Source organism: Miniopterus natalensis, chromosome 1 (genome assembly GCF_054644295.1).
Source record: "Miniopterus natalensis isolate mMinNat1 chromosome 1, mMinNat1.hap1, whole genome shotgun sequence".
NCBI classification, from domain to species: domain Eukaryota; kingdom Metazoa; phylum Chordata; class Mammalia; order Chiroptera; family Miniopteridae; genus Miniopterus; species Miniopterus natalensis.
The window spans coordinates 26350144-26363078 of record NC_142081.1 but is presented as its reverse complement, the minus strand read 5'-3'; the positions used below and the strand labels follow the sequence as shown (position 1 = coordinate 26363078).

Below are 12935 nucleotides of genomic sequence, written 5' to 3'. Positions count from 1 at the left end.
CTATCCAGAAAGCAAGCTTCCTTTCATTGTAACCTTATTTTTTTTTTTAATTATTCTTTCCTCCATTTCCTCCTTCTACCTAAGAGGGGCTTATGGACTACTCAATGGCCTATAACCCATCTAGTCTTCAAGATACAAAAGTGCATACTTTTTTTCCTCAATTTTTTTTTCTTCTGTCAGATTTCCGTGTTAGGCTCAGAATCAAGAAGAGGGTTGGGTTTAGAGAGAACATTTCTTGATCTTTTTCCCTGCTTGATTGAGGTCTCTAATGACCAAAGATGGAAGTGCTTTTTGGGGTTGTACCTTGCAAAATAAGAGAAGTCAGAGAGATAACTACAGTAATCTTAAATTTTCTGAAGCCTTTATTTTGAAGCTTCTTGTAAATCAATAGTGTCAATGTCAGAAAACCATTGAAATTGTGTTTCTTTTAAAAATGGAAACAAGCCAGAAAAGGAATCATCACTATATTCTTACCAGATTTATCTTGGAAATGTATGCCTTCTAAATATGGGCGGCCCTTGGGAAGCCTGCATGAGAGCCCTTGCTGTACATGTGAAAGCTGTGTCCTCGGCCTAGGCCTCCAGCTGCTGGTGTCTCTGTGTGTCTGTCCCCAGAGCAGTGTTTGTTCACTTTTGATTTGGAATGAGAGCACTGGGTCACCTAGATCAATGGTTTTCAAACCTATTTTGGCTACAGTTTTTTGTTAAATGGGATCTTTTATGGACAAATAGTCATCTTGCACATTGTGAGGGATAAAAAACAACTAGGTATCCTAATGTTATTTAGTAGTTCCTTAAAAAGAGCAGCTATTGTCTGTTTCATTAATTTTATTCTTGTGTGTAGAAGGTCAGTTACAAATACTGTTTTCTCATATATAAAGGACCAAGTTAACCCTTCTTTACTGGTGAAGTAGCTGACTGTTCTTAGTGTGATTTGGGTGGGTCTTGAGTGGGAAGATGCTCTTGGCACATAGAAAGTGTTCAGTAAATATTTGTTGGGAACACTTACACACACACAACTGCTTATCTGCCACAGAAGTAAAATATTCCTCCTCTGAGACATTTCTTTCAGTTAATTTGTTGTATATCCAGAAGGTCTCTGTGATAATATGCAGGTAGTTTAGCCAGGGACCAATATTAACACATTAGCATCAAAGTTTGCATTATTTATCCAGTGAGCAGTCACTTTGTGGCAGAGAGCCTATGAATATTGGAGGGCTGAGGGAAGCAAAAGGGCAGAGCAGGAAGCGTCACTGTGTCTTTCCCTTCCCGACTTTTGACTTTGTTTGAAAATTTTGTTATTCATACATACAAGTTTTTATTCAGTAGCTACTGTAAGTATAAGGAAAAGCACTGTTCTAAATATGGCAAAGGATACAAATATTAATAAGGATATAGATCCTGCCTTCAAGGAGTTTTCAGTCAACTAACATAGGTCAGCCAGATATTTAAATGCCTATAACATAAGATGGAGGGTAGTAGGTGCCATAAGAAAAGTATAAACATGGAACAAATTATTTTAAAGACGGGGAGTATTTTTCCAGCTTGACAAATATCTACATTACAATTTACAGTTTAAGAGAGAGAGAGGGGGGAGGGAGAGAGAGAGAAACATTGATATCTATAGTTCGAGAACCTTCAGATGGTTTACTACCCTCCTGCTTTTATTTTTTTGTCTAGTTACATGTCTTTTCTTTCTGCTGAGCTATAATGTTCTTCATGGCAGGGTAGATCTCACTCTGTATCCCAAGTCCCTAACTGTTCCTGGTTCGTAAAATGCATTGGATAAACATTTGTTCATTGGGTATATGTATCACTGATACTCAAACTTGCTTTCTAGTAAGAAAAATTCTATTCTGTTACAATGCCTGTTCAACAAATAAACTCTACACAATTAGAAAGTACAGTTTTCTCCTCAGAAGCAATATTTTAAAAGGACAGCTTTTATAAGATTATACACAATTTGCACCATGAAGAAAGCCTATCTTAGAAAAGATCAAATCTGAGATCTGTAAACCTGAATAAAAAGCAGAAGCATCTCTACCATTCTCTCCAATTACACCGGTTGTGGCAATATGTTTTTATGATATTTGAATGACAAGACTAGGACTTCAGTGAAAGTGAGCTATAAATAAATGTATATTTCAGTTGTAAGTGAATGATAAATCATACATAATCTTTTTTAAAATATCCACTAAAACTCGAAGTAGAAAATATTGCTCATATTCACTAAATAAACTTAAGGTCCTTCAAGCTTTGAAAATTTTTTAATTTTATGATTGTCTATGAGGAGGAATATCATAATTATAATCATGTTTATATGTATTTTTCTTTGATTACTTTTAACAATGTCATTCATCTTAGAATGGAAACTCTTTGAGGCAGTCGTGAACATGGGTTGGGGTAAGAGTACTAAATTTAATAAATTGCAGTAACCAGGAACTAACAGACTACTGAGAGATATATACCATCATTATAGAGTGGATTAAAGTGATGGGAGTTTATTTTTCTCATATACCAAAAGTCTGGAAGCTGGCAGCTGAAGGATTGTCAGCAGCTCAACATTGTCATCAGAGGCTCAGGTTCTTTTTTCTTCTCATGTTTCCATACTTACCGAGTGAGTTTCCATCCTCATGATTGAAAATTGGTACAGCACCTTCAGTATCTAGCCATGTTCCAAGAAAGAAGGTAGAAGGCAAAAGCTTTCTCCTCTTAAATCTTTATATCTTTATCTTTTTATTTGTAATGGGAAGCCTGCCCCAAGGACTTCTTCCTACATTTCTTTGGCCAAGACTATATAAGGACACTCTTAGCGGCCAGGTGGCTGGTGAAGATGGGAGCTGTGGATAGCAGTTGGCATAGCCAAGCAACAGTGTTTGCAGTTACCCCTTTTCTGCTCACCCTTTGAGCTACAAGCCCTTAAGGCTCCAAAGAAAAGGTCAAGTTATTTGTGAATGAGGATATAGTGTTCTAAGAAGTCTCTTTTTGTCATTAAATGATTAATTTATTAATTCAACAAACATTTAATTTTATTGCCTATTATGTGCCTATTAGCGATAACAACGCTGAAAAAAAGGGTAAAGTTGCTGCTCTCATGGAGCTTACACTGTACTTAGAAAGCTATAAACAAATAAATATAAATATATATTATATATTCTAAATATGTGGATATCACTATCCATATATATACACGTACACACACGCAACATGTGTGTGTATGTGCATATGTATCCATTAAAAAAAGTAAAGTAGGGCAAGGAGAATAGTGATGGTAGGTAATATTCTATATAGAATGTTTAACAAAGACCCTCTGATAGGTGATATTTTAACAAAGACCTGAAAGAAATGAGGGAGGGATGGAACCATAATATCTGTGGAAGAAAGGTGCAAGAAAACAGTGAATAGAAAGACCCTGAAAAGAGATGTATTCGGCATGCTCAAGGACAAACAAGGAGTCAGAATGGATAGAGCACAGTGAACAAGGGGGAAAGTGATAGATGAGAACAGGGGGGGCATAATGTTTGGGGCTTTGTAAGCCAGAGCAAAGCTTTTACTTAGTGAAATGGAAAATCATTGGAGGGTATAAGCACAGATTAGCACAGTCTAATTTACGACTTAAAAGGATTGCTGTAACTACTGTGTGGATGATAAATTGTAGTGGACAAGGAGAGAAGCGACAGGGAGACCAGTTAAGAGGCATTCAGTTTCCCAGGAAATAACTGATCTCCCTATTGTAGTAGTGGAGGTGGTGAGCAATGATCAGATTCTAGAGGTATTTCAAAAGCAGTTTAGATATGGTTCTGAGAAAAAGAGAAAAATCAAGGATGTCTCCAAGGATTTAGACTAATAACTGGAAGCACAGAGTTGCTATTTACTGAGATAGGAATTGCAAGAGAATAAGACATTGGGTAGGATAGGAGGGTGGGGAATTAAGAGTTGGATTTGAACAGGTTAGGTTTGAATTGCCTGTTACATATCCAAGTGCATGTTGGATGATCTATAAGTTTGGAGATATATATTCTTACCACTGGCTATTTTGCATGGCATACAAATCTAGAGTTGCAGTTAGAGGTTGGGATTAGAGATAGAAAATTAGGAGTTTTAGTGAATGGGTGATATTAATTCCATGGGACTAGATGAGGTTATGTATGGAGTAGCTAAACAATAACCTTTTTCTATGACCTTTTTCAGGAGGAAGAAAATTTTCTATGAAATCCTAGATAAGATCAAGTTTGGGTATTGCGTTTTACTAACTGCTAGCTCATTAAATGTTCAAAGTTTAGTATCGTGCTTAAGGACATGGACTCTGAAGCTGGGCTACCTGGGTTTGAATTGTGGCTCTTCTATTACTAGCTCTGTGATTTAGACCAAAACATGTAATCTCTCTAAACCTCTCTATCCTTATCTGTAAATCAGGATAATAATGATGCCTCCCTATAAAATTGTTGTGAAGATTAGTTAAATTAGAACAGTGCCACAACACATAGCAACACTCAAAAAGGATTAGGCAATATCATTTTTAAAGTTCACCAGGTTTTGACACGTGATGTAACATTGCTAACTTGATTTAATGCTTCACCAAAGCAGGCTATATTTTGGAAGCAAGAGAAAATGTCTCACCTTTTAATCATCATCTGCTATATAAGAAATTGAGAGTTGTTGATATTTATGAGTCAATCCTCACTTTTTTAATCAGTGTTTCAGCATCATATTCTTAGTTAATTGTCTTCCTGTTTAGGTCACAGTGCTGTTGATATCACCAAGGTGGCTAGAAGACACCGCATGTCTCCTTTTCCTCTAACATCTATGGACAAAGCCTTCATCACAGTCCTGGAGATGACTCCGGTGCTTGGGACAGAAATCATCAACTATCGAGGTACTATAATATTTGTCCATTGCCTTTTCATTTTTCTCCAAGATTCATAGACCATTAATAAACAGTTTCCCAAAAGAAAAGAGTTACTAATTATCATCACAGTTATTATCATTATTCTTTCTACTTCTTTTTTCTACTCAACTCTAAGATCAGCCTTCATGGTATACAGAGTAAAGCACCCACACAGCTTCCTTTCTCATAAAAATAAAAAAACTCGATAAAAATCAACTATGTTTTTTCTGTTCATCAAAATACCAACACTAAAAACCAAAGAGAGGGCTATTAGCCCTGAGTGAGGAAAATAGTTAACTCTGAGTCTTCCTGATGTCCTTTCTGTCAGAAATGGAAGATAACTAATGTGTCTTGTAATCATGTTTTCTTTGTGGAAAATATGTTTTAAAATGTAAACTGTAAAAACTGCATCAATTTATCCATGGTTCACTGAGCAGCCGGTCTGGTTGCTTCATCTGTCTTCTCATTGTCTGCCCTTAGTGCAGTAGCACATTAAGACCCACTCGTGGAAGGACAGTGGAAAGGCGGTGTTCCTCAGTGTTTTCAGTCAACCCCCCTTTCTTAAAACGTCAGCACAATAGCTGTATTTAGTGCAATCTGAATAAAATAATAGTTTTTAAATTATTTTTGTTATGCTGATTAAAACAACACAACAGGATTGATTTTTACATTAAAAAATACTTTATTCATAGATCATAAAATAGTCTAACTTCAGTGAACCTTAGAGAATATCTATACAAAAACTCTTAATTTTTCTGCAAGGCAATCTAGACTCAGACAGAACAGCAGAAAAGGAATAGGACTGAGGCTCAAGACTTCCATTCTTCTTTATACTGCACAATAGTGCTCTTCTTCCAGTATTAAAATGTAGAAAATAATGATAGATAACAAGGCAAATTATGTTAAAATTAAAAGGCCCAAAACTAGTGAAATTTTAAATGCCAGATATAGCACTTTCTTCACTGACACTACTTTGACAAATACTGTTTTTATAGAGTTCACGCTAATCCTTTATCTCTGACTTGCATTCTTCTAAATATGTGTATCAGTAGGCTTAAACTTGTCTCTTGTTTTTGTATTACTCCTCATTAAAGTATATAAAGATTAGAAGCTCACTAAAGTGGGGAATTAGTTAGGAATTAACTAAGTGATTTCAAAATCAATTTTAATGAAATAGGTTTTTGCTATTATTAAATGTAGAATATTAAGATATTTTTCATATCAATCAACACCAAGATGTACTCAGAAAATATAAATGTAAACTTAAGTTGGAAAATATTTTAAATAATACTTTACCTATTAGAAACATAAATTAACCATCCCTGGCCTCTTGTAATTTCAGGGGAGTTTTCCCTAACATCAGTTTTTAGAAAAATCTCAGTGTGTGCCGAGTCACACTTAAACAGAAATTTTAATCCTTTAAAGGAAAAAAAAAAAAAACAGAATTGAAAGTGACCATTGATATACAGGGTATGCCAAAAGAAATGTATACATACTTTAACAGCGGATAGCTCAATTTTGAAAATGAACTGTATTTTAATAAATACTGCCTTTATAATGTGTATCTATACATTTTTGGGGACACCCTATATTTCCTCTAGAAAGATTAAAAAAGAAAAGCTGTCAAATGGATTCTCTTTTCCCTTCATACGTTTCTTTCCTCTTCATTTGTTCAGCAAATCAGTTGTCACTTATAAGTTAGCAAACTCTTCATGGATGGTTAAATTTCTTGTCACATCAAGTGTTTCTACCCATCGTGACGAAAAGTAATAATGAGGTTTGTATTCAGCCTTTGAGTTGGATCAAACTCAATTTTTAATGCAAAAGAGTATTATAATTAAACCTCCTAAGCACTTTAAGTAGGTGTTTTTAAAAAAAAACATCATATATGGAAACATACTTCATTTTGTTCAATATTTATTAAACATCTACTAAATATTAGATACTATATGAAGTCCTGGATCGACAAAAATTAATAAAACAACACTTCTGCCCCATGGATCTCATTGTGTAGTGCAGGAGGGAAACAGGTAAACGTGATAATTTGTCTCCTTTATCGGCTCTTTTGCAGGCTTGCCTCCCTTTGTCCATTAAAGAAAATAAACTGCCTTTAGCATTTTTGGTTTTGGTCCTTTTCAGACCTTGACATGCGCTTCAGAGAGCCTCATCATGCCAGTGACTACAGATGCCACCTGTTAAATGATTTCTAACTCTATCACTGCCCAGGCCTTGCCTGAGCTCTAGACTTATATACCAAATGTATGCACACTGCTAGTACAGTTAGCATGACCAACACTAAACTTATTTTCTTTATCTCTACAATACTTGCTGTTTGTTTCCTCTTGAATCCGTCCCTTGTTTTTATTCCCAAAGCTGTCATTTCGGTTTAGGTTTTTATTATTAACTTCATGGATCATTTTTTAATAGAATACTGAAAATTATTCTTCTAAAGCAAGTGTCTAGATGTGCACATACGTATAAAGTATTATTTGTTTGCTTGCTTGTTTGTTTGTTTTCATCTGTTTTGGCGATAAGGGATTTTTCTATTATCTCTGTTCTATCCTTTTAGCATTTTTACTATTTTCAGCTCCTATCTGTAAGCAAGGCCTTTAAGGAGCAAGTGCTCTACTGATTATAAATACTTTCCTTTGGTTTCTTGTGAGAGGCATACCTGGCATAACAATGGATGATAATATTTATAAGACTACCACTTATGATTCATCTTCTTTGTTTATAAAATGCATTACATGAATAAATTACAACTGCACATTTGGTGTACAGTACTAGCTACTGTAAAGCAGATTAAAATATTCTGGCACCGCCCAGCCAGGTGTGGCTCAGCCTTTGAGCATCGACCTAAGATCCAGGAGCTCGAGGTTTGATTCCCAGTCAGGGCACGTGCCCTGGTTGCAGGATCCATCCCCAGTTGGGGGCGTGCAGGAGGCTGCTGATCAATGACAACTCTCTCATCGTTGATGTTTCTATCTCTCTCTCTCCCTCTCCCTTCCTCTCTCTGAAATCAATAAAGATATATTTAAAATAAAATAAAATATTCTGGCACCATTCACTGCAATTCTCAGTCTCTTTTAGTTAATAGTGGAAAAACTATGAGCTTTCAATAGAAAGGATTCTGTTTTCTTAGATGCATTATTTTAGATTACTAGCTCTAGAATCAGAGACTTCAGCATCTCTGACCTTGGTTCTTTGTTTTCCACAAAAGACTTAAGTAATTCTAGTCAAGGAACCTTTAAGCTTTGCTGTTGGAACTCATTTGGAAGCAGTAAAATATCTTTTAGAATACTGACCACAGCAGATACATTTCTCCTGTCTCTGACTTATAGTTAGATAACTGCCTGAAGATAGGCAATTATCTTAAGCAGAAATTACTGCCCTCTAGAAGAAATTCAGGAGCTCCTGATTTCAAACAGTAGGAGGTTCTCACCAAAATGGTTCACAGCTCATGCTAGGAATTCATTAACTCCTCATGAGGATTCAAGAGCTGTCAGAGAATGACGAAAAGGGAAGTAAGGTACACTGTACGGAACTTTGCCATCAAACGTACTCTTTACCTTGCTTTACTTTTAACTAGCCGAGCGACCTTGGACAAGCTACATAACCTTTCTGAGTCTTGTTTCTCTCATACATAAAAATAGAAATAATGTCTACCCAATAAGGTCTTTGTGAAATACTGTTAAAGGAAATAATATATGTAAATCATCTAGTTTGCACTAAGCTTCCATATTTAGAATTTAGTAAATAATGAATTCCTTCCCCTTCTCCATGTGGGGGTTCTGAGATCATAGCCCTGAGATAAGCACCTGTAACTCACAGTGTCAAAGCTAGAATTCCTTGGCTCAGCTCCATTTGTTGATCCACATGAACAATCTCTGGGTCCCTGTGCATTTTGTTATAGTCAAATTTGCATGTTACCCCCGTAGGTCATTCAGGCATGTGCTCTGTATCTCATTTGAAAATTTAAACAGCAGTTTTCACTGTCTTTGAGCTTATTTCTGGTTGAGCTTTACAAAATTGAATCAGAGAAGTCAGGTAGTTACTTATATATTTCAAGTGAAAGGCTGTATTTTTATTATCCAAATTACTGCCTCCAATGTCTACCTAGTAAGGTCTTCACCTAGGATGATCCCATTTACTTGCAAACCTCCTGGGATATTGGTCTGTGCCGGCATTTGCTGTAGGTTTTTCCGTAAGCGTGACTGCTTGAACTCATTCATAATTCCCTTCAGATAGTCTCATCTCTTTAGTCCATAAACTTCATTATACCTCTAAAATATGCACATCTCATTATATCCTTTTATTTATATCATTTTATTTATATCATATCCTTTTATTTATATCATTTTCTTAATACTTCTTCCTGCATTCCTCAAATAGGAACATTTCATTAAATTCCTCTCTATATATCATGGTGTGTGTGTGTGTGTGTGTGTGTGTGTGTGTGTGTGTGTGTGTGTGTGTGTGTGTGTGTGTATGTGTGTGATCACAACCTCTAGGCAGCTGTGCTGCTCTTAATATCCAAGATTGTGATTATATTACCAATCTGTTATCTATATCTGTGCTTTCAGGTGCTTTTCCCCCAATATTGTGATTACCACATATGTGCTGTTATCACAGTGCTCACCAAGCCCCTTATGTGGAGGAGTCATTTTTATAGTTATATAATTGAGTAAAATTAATTCACATAGGAATCAGACATGTAATGTTAGCTAATTATCCCATGTGATAACCAGGTAGACCAATCTTCCTATTTCATACTTCCTTCTATGCACACCATTATATATTTCTATATATGTATTCTCTCCCTTTAAGAATAAAGTATATTATAACTGTATCTCGCTTGAAGTAATTTTGATAGAAAATAATCTATATTTAATTTTAAAAAGTAAGGAGGAAGTAACTTTTCAGTATGATTTCTTTAAGTCAGTTTACACAAGTTTTATTCAATACATCAGATTTAAAAAGTCCAATTTTCAAATATGATTCTTAGTTTTCCATTCTTTTTGGATACTTTTTTTCACACTTTAAGTATACATTTATTTGGTATAGTTTATTTGGCAATCTTTTTATTCAGTATCTATTTTGAGGTACCATCATCTATATTAACAGTATTAGGTTAGGATTCAGAATATAAGCAATGGAAAAACTGGTTTCATTTAAAATAAAGTGAAAATAGAAAATTTCTACAGAGAAATAGTGTCAAAATACCTTATTCCTGCAATGATCAAAATCTCAAAGAAGGATTTCAGATTTCTAGAAATTCCTATTTCTAATTATATTGGTAGAATTATGAAAGTTTATGTAAATATACAAGATTTTCCAAACTACAGGGAAGAAAAATAGTACAAATGAAAAGAGACAGCCCAGCAGGCATGGCTCAGCAGTTGAGCATTGACCTGTGATCCAGGAGATCGTGGTTCAATTCCCAGTCAGGGCACATGCCCGAGTTGCGGGCTCCATCCCCAGTAGGGGACGTGCAGGAGGCAGCTGATCAATGACTCTCATCAATGATGTTTCTTTCTCTCTCTCTCTCTCTCTCCCTCCCCCCTTCCTCTCTCTGAAATCAAGAGATATTTTTTAAAAAAAAGAAAATAAAAGAGACAAATATCAGTGGCAGTAAAGGATTTGCCAGTACCACCAGCAAGAGAATTACCAGGAATGAAAACTTGGTAATAGCGCCTTTTTTTTAAGTTTAAATTGATTAAATTTCCCATTAGAGCATCCAGTGCTACAGTAGTTACCTCTTTGACTATTTTCTTAAGTAAAGACTTTGCGACTCCTGGCAGGCTCTTAGCTCACCCCCTAGCAGGGGCTATGTGCTAGGGAAACCCAAATCTTCCTTTCATTTAATTGTGAGACAAAAAGCATATGATGAAAATCAGAGACACAAGGATTCTATTATAATCAACAATAATCTAAGTGTAATGTGTCTGAATGTGTATAAGAATGGAATAGATTTGCAATAATTTTTTAAACTATCTCCATTTTCCAAAAACAGAACTTATTTAATGGGTTAAAAATTTTATTTTCTCTTTCTATAAACTTCTTTTCTGCAGAATCCCAATGTCCTTGGTTAAACTGCTTTAAAAAAAAATCAACTATTAACATCTTGTCTTACCATTTGTAAATAACATAGAATGATTCAGTGATACTATTGAAACCTTGAGACTATGAAAGTAAGTTACCCCAGGATTACTTCAAAATCACTATTATGATTGTTACATTTAATATTTATTTATTCTTGCATCTCATTTAGGAACTTTATTTCATCATCTATCTGTTTTTTCTTTTTATAAAATACTTGTTACATATTACCTTTTTAAAATAGTCATAGCAATATCCTAATATAGGACAATTAATTTTGAAAAAGTTAGGAATTCTTTTTAGGATACCAGGATATGTAGTCTAAAATTATGGAAATTATAGTAAGAAAATATTTCTTCCCTGTGGATCTTATTTTAGTTTTTAGGACAGTGATTGAGAAATTACCAATAAAGAAGAGCTTAAATTGTTCAAACTATAGAAAAAACATTTTGTTTGTTTGTTTCTACCAAATTCTGACCAAGAAATCCACCCCTTGGACCTAAGTGCTACCCATTTATCAGTGACACTGTATTCATGTGATCTTGGTGTGGCAAGGTTTCCATCATTAAGTACCACCAGGAGTGAGCATTTACTCTCATTTGAAACATTTTCTGTGACCTGGAAAACATTTTAGGTATTTTTTAAAACTAATATTTTCCCAAAAAGATATAGCTTTCATTTTAATTAAGTTAAATGCTTTTTACAGTTACACACTTATTATTTTTATAGCTTAATATTTTATATATAGAAATGAATATATAACAAGATGTAAGTTACAATAAACAATAAAATTTACATCATAGAACTACAATAAAACCTAAGAACTAATTCATCACCAATTCAATTGCATCTTTTTGTATTGTTAAATCATGACTTAATCATTTCTGATAATCATAACACTTGTATTTATTCAAATTTTATAACCCTACATAAAGCTTATTTTTATTTTATGGTGTAAGAACTGTAATGCTTGCTCTTACTCATTACATTGTCAGGTAATGAGCATCCCTAGATGGAAAAATACAAGTACACAACACATTACCTTTTTGAACAAGCTACATGTTTTAAAAGCCTGGGGATTTTTTTGTACAATTCCATAAACATGACTTCTGGAGTAACTAGAGATTAATTAGTGTCCTTGTTTTCACCAAAAAGATATTTACCCCTAAATCACTTAATCTTTCTCAGTTTACACAATTGTGAAACCTATACTATGTGAGATTTATAATGTATCGATTTTGTACAGTCTTTAAAATTCGCAGTCAAAATGTGGGGAATAAATTATATTGGGATAAGCTTGAGGTCACTCACCATATTAAATGTTCAGTATCTGTTAAATAATCATGAAGCTTTCTATAAGTATGTTATACTTCATGATAACACTATTTTTGTTAATGTTGTAATGACCCAAATCTGTATGTTTTACCTTCCTCTTAATCTTTAGACTTAGCTAATATTGTTCCTACCAATGAACATTTGACCAGTGTAAATAATATGTATCAAGTCTGCCTTCTCAGCTATTTTTGTGAGCACAGTGGATAGATGTTAGGTGAAAAAGACCTTTGAGTAGCCTCTCACATAGATTGGTTTTTAAATGTTGTAGTAACATAAGTACACTTCTAAGGGATTTATAATCAATAGAAAACTGATTTATATCCATGTGGGGGTTTTTATATTAGGGAGTCTTAGATAATATCTTTCTTTTCAACCTTATGTTATCTACCACACTCTTCCTGCATTCCTGAAATATATAACTGATAGTATCTTGTATGAGGAATCAATTTGCTGGACAACTGAACTCAGAGTTTTCCCTTGATTTACTCCAACGCCGCCTTAGAACTAACTACAGGGGAACTTTACAGCTGTGGAATCATTTTGATAAATGACTTTGAGAAATTAACATGCGTTTTCCCTCTTACATCCAAAAGTCACTCAGTTCTGACATCTTA

At 34.5% G+C, this 12935-nt stretch overlaps 1 protein-coding gene across 2 annotated transcripts in view; it reads left to right on the top strand.

Moving 5' to 3' along the window:
- Positions 1–12935, top strand: part of GPHN (gephyrin) — a 351760-nt gene that overhangs the window by 273408 nt on the left and 65417 nt on the right. For both annotated transcript variants that reach the window (XM_087819798.1, XM_016223798.2), the window contains one exon: positions 4738–4875. In XM_087819798.1, the coding sequence (XP_087675924.1) occupies positions 4738–4875 (138 nt within the window). The remainder of the gene's footprint in view (positions 1–4737; positions 4876–12935) is intronic.